The 19,849-nt window shown below is 36.9% G+C and overlaps 3 protein-coding genes across 4 annotated transcripts in view; all 3 read right to left on the bottom strand.

The window, feature by feature from the left end:
• Positions 1-135: 135 nt before the first annotated feature.
• LOC113066759 (armadillo repeat-containing protein 10-like) lies at positions 136-3,537 on the bottom strand. The gene is made up of 6 exons (XM_026238777.1): positions 3,107-3,537; positions 2,728-2,873; positions 2,473-2,607; positions 1,940-2,116; positions 1,795-1,866; positions 136-968 (listed from the first exon to the last, which is right to left on the bottom strand). Exons 1-6 carry the CDS (start codon positions 3,342-3,344, stop codon positions 717-719), a joined length of 1,020 nt encoding a protein of 339 aa, XP_026094562.1. The 5' UTR covers positions 3,345-3,537; the 3' UTR covers positions 136-716.
• A 2,705-nt stretch (positions 3,538-6,242) lies between these two features.
• Positions 6,243-9,277, bottom strand: fam185a (family with sequence similarity 185 member A). Its single transcript, XM_026238776.1, has 8 exons — positions 8,710-9,277; positions 8,368-8,477; positions 7,939-8,031; positions 7,728-7,866; positions 7,601-7,642; positions 7,426-7,521; positions 6,750-6,890; positions 6,243-6,607 (listed from the first exon to the last, which is right to left on the bottom strand). Exons 1-8 carry the CDS (start codon positions 9,119-9,121, stop codon positions 6,489-6,491), a joined length of 1,152 nt encoding a protein of 383 aa, XP_026094561.1. The 5' UTR covers positions 9,122-9,277; the 3' UTR covers positions 6,243-6,488.
• Positions 9,278-11,923: 2,646 nt separating this feature from the next.
• The window catches only part of LOC113066757 (hepatocyte growth factor receptor-like), a 42,239-nt gene continuing 34,313 nt past the window's right edge, over positions 11,924-19,849 (bottom strand). For both annotated transcript variants that reach the window (XM_026238774.1, XM_026238775.1), the window contains 6 exons: positions 17,150-17,230; positions 15,728-15,909; positions 15,436-15,545; positions 15,101-15,266; positions 14,345-14,481; positions 11,924-12,877 (listed from right to left, as the gene is read on the bottom strand). In XM_026238774.1, the coding sequence (XP_026094559.1) occupies positions 12,667-12,877; positions 14,345-14,481; positions 15,101-15,266; positions 15,436-15,545; positions 15,728-15,909; positions 17,150-17,230 (887 nt within the window). In that variant the 3' untranslated portion in view covers positions 11,924-12,666. The remainder of the gene's footprint in view (positions 12,878-14,344; positions 14,482-15,100; positions 15,267-15,435; positions 15,546-15,727; positions 15,910-17,149; positions 17,231-19,849) is intronic.

Raw genomic sequence — 19,849 nt, 5'->3', positions numbered from 1 at the left:
ATAAACAAAGGTTATTAAAATGTAAATATTAATTATAAAGTACTTTCACAAAGCTGACATAAAAGCCAAAAAGCATTCCAAAATGAAATCATAGCAAATATTGAACTGTGAAGTAAACACTGTTGTATAACTGACTTATAACATGAAACAATATTTATTAAATAATGCATCCCATGTCAATATTATCATCAAGCATCAGAAAAGTCACAGTACAATCAATGCAAACATTCTGTAAACAGAAGGTTCCTGGGTCATTACTACATAAGCATAACCTGAATAACTCTGGTTTAATGGGAAAATTCACCTGCATTATGCAGCACTGAAGTAACACTTTGTTTTTCCAAGGCATTAAGATTTCTAAACACATGCAGAGATGTTAAAAAGAGTCCTTTCCCACCACTAGTCTGGATTTCCAAAGCACTTAGTGTGGTCAGAAAGAAAAATCTTTATCTACGTTTGGCAGTGGAGATGTTCTCGAAGGTTCTTAAAGGAGGTCTGTGGTGTTCACAAATGTCATTTCCTGTCCATTTTCTAACATTTTGAGAAGATACAAAATGGCCTACCAAGTGGACCACCAGCTACCAGGAGATATCAACACTGCTCCACTAAGCAATTAAAGCTAGGTTGTTAGTGCAGAGCCCTAACGTTTAGGTAGGTAAACAAGCATCTACACATTGAAGTATGGCCATATTTGGTAAAAAATCTTCTGTAAGAGGTTATGTGAGGAGTCTGGCCACCTGCGTCTTCACCTCCTCATCTGGATGGGACAGCAGCAGGGGCAGCTTATGGTGCAGCTGAGAGGAGCGGTCTAGTAAAACACAGTACAGAGAGTCCTGCCGCCTCCTCAGAGCTTCAGCCACCTGAGCACAGGGTCTCCACGCATGCAGGTTCCCCACAAAAAACAACAGGCGGAGAAGAACTGATGTGCTTGTGCTGCCGTCAAACAACAAAATCAAAGAGGCTGGAGCCTGTGAACAGATTTAGAAGTAAACGGAGGAGTTTGTGCCAGTATATAAAAGCTCTTAAAACAAAGAGAAGAACTAAATTATAGCTGAATTATGAATCAAGATAAAGCTAGAATCATGATATAACAAAGATTGCGATTTGAGAAACATTTTGTTTTTCAGAGTAAAGTGCTTGCTGCAGTTTTCCGCCAAAATAAAAGTTTAACTTTGAAAATTAAGACATTAAGACACAACTTGTACATCAGCATGAAAGTATATTTATTCCCCCAAAAATTACAATGTATCAATTTAAATAATACATTATTTAATAATAAATCTAATCATAAAATAATAATAAAAATATTTTCATGTTGCCAAATTAAGTCCTACAAGCAAGCAAAGAAATGGTACTGCCTTATATATATATATATATATATATATATATATATATATATATTTATTCGCCCAATCATGTAGCCCTTAGAAAATAAAGAAATTAAGACTTCTTATAAATTTGAAAGGCTTTACAACTTGACAAAAAAGTTGTATATCGACAAAAAATTATTTTATTTCCTTTAGAAAAAAATTGCAATAATATCCTTTCCCCAAACTGTGCAGACCTAAATCTACTAAATCATGGCCACAGAGTGGTCTTTAAATAGACATAAGCTTCAACAGCAGGCAATGAGAAAAACTAGGACACCTAGCAACCAAGGTGATTATAGATTTACTATAAATAGATACATCTATAAATAATGACAGAATAGTCACTGAAACCAACTGCACTGGATCTCACTAACAAAGAAGCGAAAGCATTACAGCAGAAACCATAAAAGACATGTTTGTTCACCTGAGCTTGCACAATATCATCCATCAGATCTGGATTGGAAGAAAGATTTACTAGGACCTTCAGGACTTGGATCTGCAGGAACAGATTAAATCTTCAATGCATCTGATAGCGTAACCTATCATTCACTATGTTACTCCAGAGTCACCTGTAGGACGTCATTGCTCACTATGAGCAGTGACAGGAGGAGCGTGATGGAATTCTTCATCAGATGTTGGTGATTATCAGTGACTGACAGATTAGTGAGCAATCGGAGCGCTGCCAGCTGAAGGTCAGAGTTCACCGGTGACATCTCAATCATCTGCATCACCGACGGGACATATATCTGACCAGCAACAACAGAAACATGTGGAACCATACACCCAATCCAAGAAAAACACACATTCAAAATGGTGTTATTTTAGTATTATTTATACATTACTATAATATTAACATTAACTTTTTTTATATTTTCCCTTTTCATTTTAGTTTTATTCATTTTGTTATGTGCTTGTCATTTTATTTCTATACAGCTTTATTTTTATTTTAGTTATAGTAATTTAAGTACTTTAACTTATACTAAATGATTTCAATTAACTACAAAGGCAACATCTCTAATTTGCAGGCAAGCCTTTTTTTATTAATTAATTTTTTGAAATCTAATATTTACATGTTATTTTATTTCAGCATTATTTTAATTACCTTCAGCTGCTCTTGATTGCAGATATTCATGCTTAAGTTGTTCAGAGCGTTTAGAGTCTGAACCTGGATCTCAGGTGATGGGTCTGAGAGGAAGCCTGCTATAATGTGAAGACCTCCGAATTCACGCAGAAGATCCTAATGAAGAAAAGAGAAAAATATATTGTATATGATGCACAATCTTCATATGCTTACTCTTCTTGTTTTGAAAACAGACAGTCTAATACATACGGTCTAGAAGACAGAAAATCAGATGACCTGGTTTACTGTGAAGGCAGCAGCGTTTCCTAACGTTACCAGAACTTTCCTCCTCTCTTCTGGTTTTGGGCTGCTCTGCAGAAGAGAGAGAAGCATACTCAGGTGCCGGGGCTCCAGGCTGGCAGCAGATTTTGAGAGAACATCACCTTTATTAGAAGACAAAACACACACACACACACACACACACACACACACACACACACACACACACAAAGAAAGGTTTGAATGAAGGAAACATCTACTTAAGAGTTTTGGACAACAAAATTAAGTCGACACACTGCCACGGTTTAATCACTGTAATATTAATTGAGGGTTGGTTGGGTTGAAAAACAATTTTATTTTCATAACACATCCTGAAAACCATTTGAATGTCACTTACTAGATTCAGTATCCGCAGAAGGATTCAGATGATCACTTTTACTGACAACTTTAAATCCAGACACTTTGGCCATCAGGCACCCAGGCTGAATAGTCGCACTTTTAGCAGACTGTTTTCTGTTTACTGCTGCGCGATCAAAGATTAGTTTATAAATGCCATACGAGGCACCGGCTCCTGCTACAATCCCAAACAGAGCCTTAAAGCTGCCGAGGCGGGATACGACATTGTCATCTCCCATTCTACGATAGGCGTAGATTTCATAGATACATGTTAACAGTAACACATGGTCCTCGCCCGACACGATAAATACGGATTACACACTTTTCGTAATTAACATGTCTTCAAAACAAAAGGATACACACTCGTCACTGACCGTTTCCTCTGCATGTGATGTTCATGTTGCCGCCTATTGCATCAGTGGACGACCAAAACGTTTCGCGGGGTGGTGCGTTTATGAACGATATTGGTGTTTGTTTGTTTGTTTGTTTTTTGTTTTTTACAAATTACACTTCTATTTGTATTTAATAAATAAAAATGTGATTTACAAATATCATTTGTGTACTTAAAAGATTATTTCTTTCTTCCCATTCCATCCATCTATCTCCATATAAGGGCACCTCAGTCATGATGGTATTGCTGGCCTGAGACTCGAACCCATAACCTTATGGTTAGGAGTCAAACCCTAAGGTTAAATTACCAAACAACATGAAGTGTAAATATTGTCAGAAGCTGCATGTGTATTACATTTTTTGTTGCACTTCATTAAATGAAGTTCCTCACCCGGAGCTATCAGCTTTATGATGACGTTTTTGCAAGATTCAGATCCACTTATAAGAAACTACATGATTAAACATTCACTTCCTCAGATTTACAAGGTGAATTATATAACATTTGTTTTCGAATGATCTCATTAGTTAATGAATAACCCAGCTAAGAAAATAGTATAACTGCACACAACAAAACCTGACTTAGCTACAAAAATCCTGGGCCTGTATATGTCTCTTTATAACAGACGCTTATGTTAAGGGGTTGGAAGAGATATATTTCAATGAAGAAAATGAAGGCTGACAGACTCCTGGAGAGGATGGAAGAGGTGTAGAGATGTATCACGAACAGAGATGGATAAAACTGGCTTTCATCAAGAGGACAGCGTGGGTTCAGTTTCGCAAACCGACACTTAAAGAGCAAAGGAATACTTCAAGTTAGTCTTTCAGATTAAAAAATGTCAGCCAAACACAAAAAATGGTCTGTATGTCTGTTCAGAGGCAAGAGATAGATAAGTAAGTCAAAACTCAGGGATACCACAGGCTGATGGACAGGACTGATTATCACTGCTGCCTAACAAACTATCTCTTATCTTAACCTCTGAGAATTTGCCATTAATTAACTGGCATTAATTCAAGTTGCCTCATTAAACAGTTTGGTGCAGATCTTCTATAGTCTAGGTGTGCGTGAGCTCCTGAAATGCGCTCTGGTGTTTCATTCTTGGAAAGTGATCACTCACATCAGGACTGAGGTCAGTGCAGCTCACTTAAAAACTCACTTATGCTATATAGAGAATATAAGATGTATTTTCACAGATGTGACTGTGGAGAGAATACTGGGTGTGCATCGTGTTTGTGTGATCTCTGTCAACTTGTGCGGTTGCACACAGGATGGAAATATGAAGTTGATTTTAGAGGGCTGTCACTCTCTCCATCTTAATCTGGCCTTAACTCGTGTCAAGGTACAAACTTCTTACATGTTTCTCAGTTCTTCATACTGTACACAACATTAACTGAAATACTATACTTTTATGATGCTTTTGCCCGTTGTTATCAGCCTCACCAAGATTAAAATAGAACACATATCTTGAGGATGCATTCTGATTGGATGAGATAGACGTATCCTGATTTGATTTGGCTATAAATATAGGTGTTTTCCTCTTGGTCGCACTCTGCAGTAACTTGGATGACTGTATGACTGTTCAACCTTTCTTTGCGAGAAAATAAATCTTCAAGACTTTTGTCTCATACCGTTAATGAAATAGAAAATTGCCACAACAGTATTAAACATAATGTAATATTTATAATTATTTTACAGCTGTAGTCAATAGTTTTATATTGTGTCTTGGACAGGAAATAGCAGCCTTAGGAACCACCCAGAGTCTCAGAAAACAGATATTGGAATAAAGGTTTGGTTTACCTTTTTATGACTTTATAAATGTATGACTTGCTATGTATTTGCCATCTGATTACTCTCTGTGGAAAAGTTAATCACATTTACGTGGTGATCTTATCTTGTGCAGATGTTTTGCCAACAGTGTCATAGTCTGGAGCTTCTGGATGTGTGTAACTGTGTGTGTCTGTCTGATCAAAGCCCTCTCCTTCTTCTGCAGGACCATTGCCACATCAGAATATCTGTATGTCCTAAAGTACTTCTTTCATTCAGTAATCTTGAAAGAATAAACATTTTGGGATCTAAATCAGACATATTACAAGATCATTAATCAAATAAGATTTGCAGTTGTAATTCAACATTTCATGTTTAACAGCAAGATGATTCAATGTGTCATTCTTTAGTCTGAATGAATTAGTGCCAACACTCACACGTAAACACAGTGCATATTGATATTCATGTTGGAGATATTGTAGGTATAGTCTCATATGGTTGATCAGAGATATGTTAGTGTTGATATGTACCTTTCTCTTGTCTCAGACAGGCCGCTCTGAAACTGCAGCGCAGTGTGAAACACTGGAAATACAGTAACAATGACTCCCCTATAGTCTGGACTAACTAATCTTTAGTTACAAAATACTGAAAAGTGAATTTAAGTTACTGAAGGGGCTGTCAGTGTACATGAGACAAAAAGGTTTGGAATCACTGTTTCAAACCAAAGTTTTGGCATTGAAATCTTTTTGGCATTTAAAGGGAAAATTCTTATGAGAATGGGAATTTATAGAGAAAACTACAAATTATAGGAAGCTTCATATATAGAAATGGACAGGTACTATTCCATATTTACCAAACCCAATGTCATTTTAGAGGAAGGCATTAGTTTGAAAAAGGCCAAACTTTATAATCAGGATTGAATTATGTATTATTGGATATTTTGTACTCTCTTACAATTGTTTGGGTATTTTCAATGCCAAATAAATACTGGATAGGGTGGGACCTTTTTTAATTAAATATACACATTACATATTCATTTTGAATCAAAAAATTTCATTTTGACATAGCCCTAAAAAGACATGTCATTTTAGATGCATTCACCAACTCTTCAGTCGATACTGTTGCGTCTCACTATAGCTATATGTGAAGTGTCTTGTTGGACAGATACACAAAATCCAGCAGCGAGGTTCTGTCAGTGTTGTAGTTGGTCCCAGGCACTTCTGTGCAGATTTTAACCCTGAGCTCCAAGTCTGAGGGTCTCAAACCAGCTCTGGGTTCTCAGGTTGACAGCACCTTTTTCTGCAGTGGCATTGATCCATCGTTCTTCATGTGTGCCATCATTCAAATGAGCTAAAAAGAGTATATACAATCTAATGAATGCATAGAACATGTTAGAGCATAACACTGGTTTTAAATAGTGGTTTGTGTTTTAGAATAAGTACATGCAGTTCAGGCAGTTCAAAGACATCCAGGGGGTCTGTCTTCTACTCACCTTTAACTGTTGTCGTCCCATCAGCTGAGGTACGTTCAGTCTCTTTCCATGAGCTAACTATCTCTGAGCTAATGCTAACAGAGGTTCCACACAAGTGCACCGCTGCTTGCATGATGGACGGCACACGCACACTCACAGCGCCTGAATCAATGAAAAATAAAAGTGTTAGAACACTAGTTTAAAACAAGGGTCAAACTGTTAGACATATACTCTCTATTCACTGGTTACACATGCTTCTGAAAAACCATTATAACTTTTTTAATGGCTATAAAAAATGTCATGTGAGGTAATCATTAAATATATAAAAAAAATTTTTTAAATACCTAATGATTCATTTCAAAATACTTACAATTATTTATATTTGTAATAATAGAATTATATCATTTAAGGTGAAAAGTAGGAATTATTATTTCATAATATTCTATTTATGACATTTTCCAGCCTGAACTAATCTTGTTTTGCACTGTCATAAGAAGGTCAAATTTAAAGTCATGAGGGTCTGCATGTATCAAAAATATCTATTATTGTTGAGGTACAATAGATTTTAAAGACTAAATTAACAGATGGCTTCAAGAATAAAAAAGTAAGTAGTCAGGTAAATTAAATCGATATGTTCATACTAGGCTCATCTTATTTATTAGATTATTTTATGTTATATACTGTTTCTGATTATTACCTTGCTGACTGTGAAGTTCTCCGCTTCCATCTTGGCCCACATATGCATCAATGTTTCCAGCAGCAGTAAACACCTTCAGGGCACCACTTGAGCTGTCTATGAAGCAGGAAAGACATCTTTAGTGCACTACATGAGTGACTAAATAACCTACTGTCAATTCAGACTGCTCACTTACCAATGACAATGTTTCCTGTTTTACTTTGTACAAGAGCTTCACCTGTAAAACAGCAACAATGATTCATGCCCTAGCTGCACATCAGTTCTTGACAAAGATTCATTAGCGCCCCGTCCCGTGCCCTCACCGTGCACGTGGCCAATCTGGATGTTCCCGGAGGAAGTGGACACTGATGTGCATTCGGCATAAATGGCCTTCACTTTCAGATCCCCATGTTCTGTGGAGAGATTCATGGTGGTTCCCTGAATTTTCTTAATATCGACATTCTGGAGAGCAAAAACTGTGATTTAATAACAATTCACAGTGTATGCAGTTATATAAATCATAAAAGTACTAACACTTTTCAAAGAGGTGCTGATATCCACATTCCCATGTATGGTATGAAGTCCAGTAACATTTCCTCCAGTGGACCGAACTTGAACATCATGACCCTAAAAAAAAAATCTAAATTAGACACATGATAATAATTTATATTCCATATTATAACAAACAAATAATCATGGGTTTGCAATGTTTTACTTAACCATAGATCCCTAAAAATCTGCAGTTAGGATAGGGATCCCCATCCTAAAGTTATATATTTCATGTATAAAGACTATAAAGAAGATAGTTTCTATTACATCACTCACTACAGTAATGTTTAATAAAATACAGTATTTTTTACATTTATTTTTATTTCAATTAATTTATTCACTTTCCCAGGGGCCACCCTTGGGGCCCTAGTTTGAAAACCCCTGCATTAAATGATAAAAAAACTAATGTATCACCTTGACAGACTCTAGGACACAGTGTCCTCTCTCTGTGTGAACGTGGCAGAGGTCACTCTCCATTTTCTGGATCTTCACATTGCCTTTGTCTTTAGTCTTGATGTGGAGATCTGCAGGAATGGACAGGGACTAAAAGGATGCACATGTATTTCTGTGAATTTTAGTTGTAAAAAAAAAATGACACTTCTTACATTATGCTTTAAAGTAAAAGCTCTTCTTTAAAATAGGTAAATATAAATAAAACAGTTACATCATTCATAAAATAAACCAGCAATACATTAATAATATAACAAAAGTACATTATTTATTATGATCATTAAAAGCCTGAATGCAGATCCTTACCACATTTAACAGGTGCTGTCAATTGAACAGTGACAGTGCAATCCACCTCATCTGACAGAATCTGAAGTTCATTGCTCTGATCATCATAATGAACATGAAATCCATCAACATCGGGAGTTTGGTTCGCATCTGTCACGTGCAAACTGATAAATGCCCGATCAGCCTCTGGGAAAGCATGTGGATCCAGTGATTTTATGGCTATATTACAGCCTAAATGACATTTGACCTTTGTGAAAGGATTAACTAATAATTCCCACTGCTTTATAGGTTTATGCAAGTATTTAGGAGTTGCAGGAGCATCTGAAAAAGTTCGGAGAGCCTGAGAGATCAAAGCCCTTGTGAAGATTCTTCCCTGCACTGAACCCACACGCACACCGTGACGTAACGCCTGTGTAATTACACAAGTAAACATTACTGAAGCCTTAGTGTAAAGTACGGATTAGAGCAAAACTTTAAAAGCTAACGTTACTTGCATTAATAAACGCCGTGTACAAATGTTTATATCACGAGGGCACGAGTGCAGCGCACATCAATGACAGCAAACCGGAACAGACTCCAGCGCGAATGGAATTATGGGAAGTGAAGTCCAAAATGTCCAGTCTAGTCGGTCGCACTGATTAAGATGTATCATTAATTAATTAAAGAGTGGCTGTCACCTTAATGATCAAAGAATGTCAAAATTACGATAAAAGACTTAAGGTTAAAACGTCAACATCAACAAGACCTTTGTGGCTTAATTTATCATAATTTTAAAATGAATAGCAGCAACAAAAACAACAACTATGCGGCATTAAATTATCTAATTAGTAATAAAACGGTTTCTGCTCTATAATCTATTTTGAAGACCCTTATCAAAATAGTCACATTTTCAGAGATTTAATTTATTGAGATAATAATAATATTATAGTGTGCCGTGTTGCAAACTTTCATTTCATTTTGAGCAAATTATATTTCTATAAACTAACTCTGTCAAAAATAATAATAAAAAAAACTCTTAGAGAACCTTTTTCACATTTTAAGATTTGTACATTTTAAGATTTTATCGTTTATTAAGCCTATTTCTTATGGGAACTATTGTATGGTTCCCCAAATTAGAAGCTGTTTTCACGTTTGTCTTTGTGTGGTCATTTTTGGTCCCCAAAATATAGGCAGAACGTAATGCACTACTGTGCTGTAAGTAGCTCATAACTGTCATGTCATGATGATTTAAATTCTCAGAGCTGGTCGTTTTGGAGCTGAACAGCAGACAGAACGTCATACTGGGGCGGATTTTCCGTCTGTTTTTCTAATAGCTGCGAGCGATAGGCTATTATTCATGACACTACCTCACTACTTGTGTAACTAGTTTAATTCCTTCAATGAAAGCACAAGGGATTTTTTTTTCTTCCTGAAAGTGATTCATAATCCTGAAACAAATGGCCCAAGGCAAAGTGGCCACAAATGGCTATTGTTAAAGTTATACTCGAATGCGTCCAGTAGGTGGCACTCTAGTCATCTCACATAAAGCGAGGTCACGGGTTTACAGTAGCTCCTTTTGACAACAAATAACAGCCTTTCATATCCTCCTCCATATTAGCTTATGAATGAGTGTTGAGATATGAGGAGGGATTTAGTATTTGTCCTCTAGTTAGGAGTAGGACAGCCAAGTTCAGAATCTAATAAAGCTAGCTATGTGTGGCTACACATGGTTTTTGCATTGCAGGTCTACTTTTTGAATACATTTAACGCATGTTAACTAAATTGTTCTTAAGTAAGTTATAGCCATGCTGTAATCCTCATCAACACTTTGGAGACTATTAAAACGTGTTATTATCTATTAGAGGATGTGTATAATAAGTATGTGGTATCTGTAAATCATATTTCATTCATTTAGCCGCACTACTCTCTTTCAGACTGGTAGTGTTACCATTCTTTTCGAGAAGAGACCATAAAGGAGGAAATTAAAAAGCCTGTCTAGACGCCAGCAGTTGAGGGTCGAGTCAAGAGCTTTGAGCATAATCAGAAGGTCATGGTCAAAGTTCACACAGAGCTGATGAAATGGAGACTTCATAAGACAACATTTGCTAGGTAAAGAAGAGAGTCTATTCACGTATGATACACATAATAAAACTTTATTATCATGACTGGAACGAAAGAAATACTGTCATTTGTACCATTTCTGAGTTTGATCTCCATATAGAAATCTCAAGAAGACAGTCTGACAGGCTCAGAGAAAAGAAAGGTTTTTATAAATGGTGAAACCTAAACCGTAATATAAAACAAATCAAGATTCAGTCGGCTTATTGATCATTTTTAACAATAACAGTAGAAATTAACTCACACAGGGATAAATTGAAATGTTGATTGACCTCATTTAACTGGTATACCAAACTGTCTATACTGAAGTGTGTTCATAGGCTATAAATACATGTATCACACAGCAAGTCAGACAATAAGGATAGAGAGACAAATTATTTACATCATACAGTAGTAGTCCATTATGGCAAGTCACATTCATAGTCATCTTCACTACATAGAAACATACATACAGGCCTACACTGAGTCTGTGTCTGCTGTTCACAAAGTCTCACACATTCTCTCTCTCTCTCTCTCTCTCTCTCTCTCTAGATAGTAAATGTGACCCTGGACCACAAAAAAACAGTCTTAAGTCGCTGGAGTATATTTGTAGCAATAGCAAAAATTACATTGTATGGGTCAAAGGGATAGATTTTTCTTTTTTTGCCAAATATTGTCCGATCCTACTAACAAACCATACATCAATGGAAAGCGTATTTATTCAGCTTTCAGAGGAAGTATAAATCTCAATTTCGAAACATTGACACTCAAGACTGGTTTTGTGGTCGAGGGACACATATTTTGTGTGTGCATATGCAGAATTACATATGTAAGCATGTGTATATATAAACATTTGATATTATATATATTACATTTATATTTATATATACACACACATATTATCTATATATCTATCTATCTATATATCTATCTATAAATATATACTTTTAATAATTAAAATATATATTAAATATAAAAAGCATATATTTATATCTCTTTTAGGTAGATATATGTGTGAGAGACATTTGTGTGTATATATATATATATATATACACACACACAATTTTTTTTTCTTTTCTTTTTTTTGCCCTTTAAACAGTTGTGAAAAGCTGTGCAGATTTCAGGTGGGCCTTGTAGTATGTTTGATTTGACACTAAACTTAAGCAGATTACATAAAACTATAAAAGAACTACGGAATAAATCTCGACAGTAAGATTGAAAATGGCCAGGACAGAAAACAATCATCTTAACAAAAATAAACAAAACAGAATAATTCATATCGGTCTGGATCAGACTTCCAGGCCTCACAAGAATCAAAGAATCAAAGTCTCTCAAAAAATGGTCATACGTCGCTTGAGTCCAGTGTTCTCCTGATAACTTCATTATGCTGCTCTCAGTTCATAGTATGAAGGCATACACAACGTTTTATTACACTTTTCACAGAAAATAATTTGGTCAACGTACGCTCAGGTTACATCTGAGAACACAAGTTGAGACATCTTGAAGTCATTTGAAAGCATCTGCCACAAGCGTAAATGAATCAGATGGCCACAGACTGCAAGAAGAATCAAAATGCAACCCTACAGATGAAATGTTAATAGGATGCCAACCGTTTTCACAATGGCAGTGGAGTCACTATCTCTGTCCCAGGAGATCGGGAACATCTCAAGCTCGACTGGAGAACCTTAACTCCACAGGTCACGGCTCATCATAATCTAGTTACAGTGATTAAGGGAGTGTCCGTGCCTTTTATGTCTTTCACAGTGTCCTTGGGCCGCTTTCCTCCTCCTTTAATGATGAAAGCCACCCCTGATGGCCAGTCCAGTGTCTTTCACGAACAGCAATGGCTTTTTGTTGTTGTTCTCCTCTCCTCTTCCTCCCTCTGTCTGGTGTTTTTGTCTCTCAGGTGCAGCAGTCACGGTCGAGGTTACTCTGAGAGGAGATGAGAGAGGGGTAGGGCGTCATCTTATCGATGTTGACGTAGGTGGTGTTAAGGAGGATGTAGTGCTCGCCGCTGAAGCTGGAGAAGATGGTGGTGATGCGGGACATGAGCTCTGAGAAGGTGGGCCGGCGCTCGGGTTTGGGGTGCCAGCATTCGACCATGACATTATATCTACAAAGAAAAAACCCCCATAAAGAAATCCTAAATTCGTAAATGTTACTTTCTAAAATTAAAGTCCTTGGTCTTATTGTGCATGATTCATCTGCACACATTTTTCCAAGCCAAAATATCTTCAAAAGTCATTAATTAATGTTCATGGCACAAACAGAAGCAAAATACTTTAGCATTAAGGGTTCTTTTCTACAATTAGCAAACAACATAATATGGTTATATCTGACTTTGCACAATCCAATAAAATCCTCCTGGTTACAATAAAGCCCCGCCCTGCATTAATTTAAACAGAATATTATTTTAATTTAAAAGGTGCATTTAAAGATTATTTCATTTTTTTCACTCTTTTATTTAACCAATATTTTAAACATAAATGAAATAGTTTTTATAAGTCTTTATTTGATTTATATATATATATATATATATATATATATATATATATATATATATATATATATATATATATATATATATATTTTTTTTTTTTTTTACAGTTTTTTTATGAAATAAATAGAAGATTGTTCAAAAGTCTGAAGATTTTCTTTTTTTTTTTTTATATATTTTTGAAAGTCTTTAGGTTCACCAAGGCTGCATTTATTTGAATAAAAATAGAGCAAAAACAGTAGTACTGTGAAATATTATTACAATTTAAAGTACCTGTTTTCTTCTTTAATATATTTTTTGAACATAAGCATTATTTAAAAGGACTGTTCACATATTTTGAAATGTAATTTTTTTCTGTGATGCAAATCTGAATTTTCATCAGTCTTATGAGTTTAAATTTAATTAAATAATGTCTCCTGATCCTTCAGTAATCATTCTAATATGCGGATTTGCTACTCTAAGAGTTGAAAACAGTTGTGCCGCTTCATATGTTTGTGGAAAATGTACTTTTTCAACATTATTAGTGTAGTTTTAAATATTTCTATTTATTTGTTTTGTTTTGAGCTAAGAATCACAAGTGTCCTACTTCTGTTTTCCTTTCCAGCTGCTGATGCTGTGCTTTGGCAGACAGCGTTGCCTTGAAATTTATAACATTCGGTGCAAACTTTCATCTAATTTCAGAAAGACTCTCCATTGTTTGTCCTGCAATAGTCTGCTGAGCAGAGGCACAGAGTCCTGGGAGGACTGGCTCTTTGTGCCATCCAAGAGGGAAGGGAGTGATAACCCACATATCTCTATTCAGAGTCACGGCTGGATATTAGACGGCAGCGTGTGAAGAATGTTTGGAGGTTGACTCATATCAAACAGGCAGGGTGGGGGGTCGATGTGTGCCGAGCTCAGGCAGTCATGCAGAGCTGAACTGGACAGGAGTTTTGATGAACTACTACTGCTTGACTGAACCTGCGGTGGTTAACAATGGCTCTCTGTTTTATACTCGGTTGACACACTCCCCCCTCAGAGTGCCGTACGGTGGTCATAATTAAGGACCAAGTGTGTGTCATGTGGGTGTGTGTGTGCACTTACAGTGCATCTGGGCAGAACTCTGGCTGTAGTAGTCTTCGTCCTTGCAAGAGGAAGATAGTGATGTCGAAGGAGTTCACATCGGAGTAAGGCGGGGCGCCCCGGGTCATGAGTTCCCATAGCAATACGCCAAACGACCACTGCGTGAAGATCAAATTCAAAACAATAAGTATTGAGGACAGCAAGTGAACTTTGTCTGGCTCCAACACTGTCATTTGTTGGAGGCCAACAAAAAGGTCAGGTCAGTATTTGGGAAATGTTGAGAAACTGTTTTCCCCAGAAGTGTATTCATCCATTTCATTTGAAATTCAGGTAGGTTACAAAACAGGACATGAGTCATGATTCACCTTGAGCCTGACATGTGTGTGCAAGCACAAGTCAGTGTGATACAGAAAGGTATTGCGCAAATCTGGTCAAAGTGACCCAGAGACCACAAGTTGTTTTAAGACTGTATAGCTTTAAAAATATTGCCTTTACACTAAAATATCATAGTAAAACTTCATTGTACTGCAGTAAGCTACCTACACAGTCAGAATTTTGGGGGATCATGTGTGCACTGTGATTTTAACTTTATAATGCCTATTATAATTTATAATTAGTTTAAACTACTTATAATGCCCAAAAATGTTCCATTTGGTAATTTAAACATCTAACTTTTGAAACATAATGTAATCCTCTAATTATAAGCTGTGAAAACTGATATTTGCAATTTATGTTAAGGATGCCATTACAAACTGAGATTGTTATTGAGTTACTCACCACATCAGATTTGGTGGTGAACTTGTGTGTCTGCAGGCTTTCTAATGCCATCCATTTAACGGGCAGCTTGACCCCGTTCTTGTTGTGTATGCTGTAGTATTCTTTATCATAGATGTCTCTGGCCAGGCCAAAATCAGCCACCTTTACCGTGTAGCTCTCATCCAGCCTGAGAGGGATGTTATAAACATATTAGGTTAAAAAGTCATTAATTTAAGAATACAAGCACACTAATGCATGTCACATGCTCCTAAAAACATTCAATTACATACTGCACAATCCTGTTTATACTGTACGATACTTCAAAACACTGTTGGGTACTTTGTAACAAAACTCACATGCAGTTTCTGGCTGCGAGGTCTCTGTGTACAAACTTCTTGCTGGCGAGATATTCCATTCCTTTAGCAACCTGCAGTCCGAAACCCATCAGGTCCTTCACTGTGGGGTTCTGTGGGAATGAAAACAAGCACTCCATTTAAAAAACAAAACCATTAAAAAGCACTTCACCAGAAGGCACTGTCACCTGTTTGATTTCATTGTTATAATCTTTATTATGTTTTTAATAGCCATGAAGCTCCAGTCTGACACTGAAGTTGTGCTGAAAGACATTTAGATGCTGCCACCACATACATGAGTTTCATCTCTGATGAAGTTACGCAGATCTCCGTGCTTCATGTATGGCAACACGACGAGAGGCGAGCCCTCGCTGGGCAGGCAGATTCCCAGCAGAGAGAGCACATTGGGATGGCAGAAATCTTTCATGATGATGCCCTCCTTCAGAAATTGGGACACCTCCTCTATATCGGTAATTCCTGCCACATAAATGCACAAAAACAGTCTAAGAAGTTCAAAGATTACCACCATGGTGTTTGGTATCACTCCCAGCCTAGATTTACACATGCAAAATGACTCTTTTACAATGTATCCTGCTATACATTTTCAGAGTTAGCAATAAATCTGCCAAATTGTCAGTGAACCATTCACCACAATATATAAATTATCCCCAACACTATCAAGTGTTTTATCACACACGGTCTGATATTTCACCCATGAGGTTTCTGAACGGAGACTAGATCTGTGGTGACATGACCGCACCGTTGCTTGCGGAGTTCTGAGGTTCTGTTGCTCCTGCCATTTTAGCTGCACCTCCCTTAAACTTTGAGGAGATTAAACCGATGTTTAACCTTTCACTAAGAGAAAGGGAGGCTTATGGGTACACAAAAAAGAAAAGGCCTGTGTGTACATGTCTTACAGTAGAGTGATCCTGAGTGATGAGGCATCCTGTGTTACACTGACTGATCAAAACCGATCTTGGGACAGCCTTAAAGTAGTCAATAAATTCTTCATTATTTATTGACAATTTTATGATTCTTTGTTGTGATTAATATACGAATGCACCAGGTTTATTGTAGTTAACTAAAACCACAAAAACAAGTAAACGTTAAATGTTTTTAGAAAATGAAAAATCATTTAAAATATTCATAAAAACAAAAAAATGACCCTGAAACGCACAGCAAAAACACCCCTTTGTCAAAATATTTAATGTAAAAATATTATGTGAAACAGGATACATTAAGAGTCTGGTTAAGCAACAGTTCCTGTTGAAAACTGAGACAGAAAAACAAAGCTCGGGTCATAAATCTAAAAGCTCTCAGTGACATGACGTGATCAGAGGCCTCTCTAATGCAATATGGCTGCATTCATCATCATCATCTTCATCATAAGGCCCTATTAAAACAGCCTCAACAGTCATACATCATATCTCAGTAAAGAGGATTCAAACTGGGTTCAGAATGAATTCTTATGCATACTTATGCAGACTAGAGGGGATCCTAAATGTATTTCAACATCTTTTCTGTAGGATTTAATAGTTTCAATGATTTTAGGCAGTTAGGGCCAATCAACACCACGTTATAGTGGTTTTTCCATCTATAAGGGATGTTAGGCACAATAGAATGCCAGAACCCCTCATGAATATGGTTGAATGTGTCTCATCCAGTCAAATTTTAGAGCTTGCATCTGTACCACCTTAACACTCGTAGTCAAACTCACGGTTTAAGGACTTGATGGCGCAGTGCTGCTTCTGGCCATCTGGTTCAAGCAGGGTTCCATGGAACACGCAGCCAAAGTGCCCTGGTGCACACAAAGACAGGAAAAGATGCAGAGATTATTAGCACATCAATCTATCAATGCGCTTTATGCCAGAGTGAAGTGTGGGCATAGCAGGTGCATATCACATCAAGTCCAAAAGCAAGAACAATAGAGTGTGAATATATTGTGGTTGGACTTGATCTGTTGCTCTCAAACTTTCTCTCTCGGAGTCTACTAGTCTCACACAACATGATTTTTTTTCACATGAGTACCATTTTTCACAACATTTCCTTTTTTAATTTGATTTTTTTGCACCTTTTATTGATAAAGGGCAAGAGAGGACATGAACATGCAGAATAGGATCTGGAAATGTTGCATGCTGGTTATACATTACCATTCAAATGTTATTAAATTGATCAAAGACAGTAAACACATTTATAATAGACTTGCTTTTTACTTTCCATTCATCAAAGAACCCTGAAAATGTATTTTGAAACGGTAGTGTACATTATTATGGAAACTGTTATAGTTTTATTGATCCAAAATCGAATTAGTTAGAAAAGAATTACAATTATTCTTTCAAATCTGCAAGATCTGAGATACAGTGTAATTCATGTGTGTAGCACAAATATTGTGCAACGAGTTGCACAGCAAGGTTTAATAATTAGTTATTTATTCCAATCTCTCACCCCAAGTATGAGCTATAATAATAGTTAGACTGTGCAAAACAGACATAAAATAATAAATGTGCGAATACTGTGAAATATGAGCTCAAACAGGGTGTCTGGAGTACAGTGTGGTGTATAACTGAAAGATTAACCAATTACAAGTGTCTGGGCAGGATATTCTCTCTAATGAGGGCATGGAGAATAGAGGGCAAGAGAGAGTCGGGGTGTTGTGTTGAAATAATAGAGCGTGGAGTGCTGTAATCTCTCTCCAGCTCTGCTATCACGTCTTCCCAGATGGCAGCAGAGTCAGATTACTGACACAGAGCCCTGAGACGACGCAACAATGAGCCTGGAATTTAACACGGAAACAAATCACCACACATGCCATCCCGAGCACCCCAACATACTCTCACACATGCACAACCTCTCCCTCTCACTCTATAAATCGCTTTGCATAACATGCACAAACAAAGGCACACACACATAGGATACATAGGGTTTAGTTTTCCCACAGGGGTGATGGGTTTTAGAAGTATTGTGCAGGGGCTTGGGGAGGACTGGATAATGGTTTTCACCTGAGCCCCACAGTGAACCTGATACACACGTTAACACCCCCACTTCTGTAGTACAATGAGAAGACAGGCAATTTAATGTTCAAATGACCAACCTGGCGGGCTGATTGTCACCATTTAACCTGTTAACTTTAACCACGTCTGAAACGGATTTCTTCTCCTAAATCCCTCATTTGAGATATTGGATTTCTTGTAATGCAGCTTTTTGGCAAATCGTCATTGCCATATATGTTTGCAAGATACAGTGGAGTTTGCAAGATATTTTGGGTCAATGACAAATAAGAGTGCCCTAGATAAAGGAAAAAAACAGGTAACATTATTTGGAGAAGGCCATCCTTTCTTTAGTCTGAGCCTCAGACATCACGGCCACAGACCATTGGCTAAACGTCTGATGCATATGGGACACAAAAGTGGAAACACTTCAGGAGTGTCGAAGTCGTCATTAGATTGGTTGAATTCTACAGGATTTCCGCGAGATGTATGTGTTCCCCCTCACGAAAGAAGAAAGCTGTCAGGTTTACAACTGTAACGATTCACGCTTTTCAGGATCAACGGAACGCTGGATTTTCAAAAGAATGTGAATATTGAAAGTTCACGGCATAGAATCTTTGAAATATGTCTGAGAGTTTTACACACCGGTCAGTTATTGTGGCGACATTTTTACGCAGTGAAACGTGATGATGAACGAAATTAACTGTGATTTATTGTTTGACATGTCGGTCAAATGGCCTCATGGGCGGCATTGGCCAATGAAAGCTGCCATAAATTTTAGACCTTCAGTCTGAAGGTTTATCTACGCAAGATTAAATTTATCCGTTTAAATTATATTAAGCCTTAAAGTTCTGCATAATTAAGGGTGTGTTCACTAGAACGACAGGTGCATTGCCGCTGCTGACACCGGTGTCGCGCTAGGTGGGCGTGGCTTCAGCAACCAGCTCCCGCTTTTTTGGTGACGTGCTGCCAAGATGGCGACAGCCCTCTCTGCCCACTTTTGGTTTCAAAAACTCTCTTTGGAAACCTATGGATGACGTCACTGACACTACATCCATGATTTTATACTGTCTATGGTCATACCTCATGACAAAACTGCTTAACTGCTTTTCCCCCTAAGAAATCATAATAAAGAAATATTACAAACTACTCAATGAGGTATTCATTAAAAATTTATTTAATTATTAGAGCAAAGATATGCAAGTGCTATAACAAGTCTCAGTTAAATTAACGCAGTACATGTAGCAAGGTCTTTTGTTGTTGTTGTTTTAATTTATATAATAAATAAAAATAAAACATAAGTCAATTTAAATATGATTTTTTTTATATATAAAATAATTTGAAATACCTAAGCTTGAGCAATGGTAATAGTGGTGCTTGCCAAGATACCCATAAATCTTTTTTCAGGTAAAAGTACACCACTGTTCAAC

Source organism: Carassius auratus, chromosome 50, assembly GCF_003368295.1.
Source record: "Carassius auratus strain Wakin chromosome 50, ASM336829v1, whole genome shotgun sequence".
Classification (NCBI taxonomy): domain Eukaryota; kingdom Metazoa; phylum Chordata; class Actinopteri; order Cypriniformes; family Cyprinidae; genus Carassius; species Carassius auratus.
Note: the sequence above shows the minus strand (reverse complement) of the source record. Positions and strands in the feature narration are given on the sequence as shown.

Coding starts and splice junctions, on each gene's coding strand:
- LOC113066759 (XM_026238777.1), bottom strand. CDS start 3,344: ATGGGAGATGACAATGTCGTATCCCGCCTCGGCAGCTTTAAGGCTCTG. Junction 2,608..2,727: donor CTGCCTTCACAGTAAACCAG/GTCATCTGATTT, acceptor TTTCTTCATTAG/GATCTTCTGCGTGAATTCGG. Junction 1,867..1,939: donor TGAGCAATGACGTCCTACAG/GTGACTCTGGAG, acceptor CTGTTCCTGCAG/ATCCAAGTCCTGAAGGTCCT.
- fam185a (XM_026238776.1), bottom strand. CDS start 9,121: ATGTTTACTTGTGTAATTACACAGGCGTTACGTCACGGTGTGCGTGTG. Junction 7,867..7,938: donor TCAGCACCTCTTTGAAAAGT/GTTAGTACTTTT, acceptor TTTGCTCTCCAG/AATGTCGATATTAAGAAAAT. Junction 6,608..6,749: donor TGGGACGACAACAGTTAAAG/GTGAGTAGAAGA, acceptor TACTCTTTTTAG/CTCATTTGAATGATGGCACA.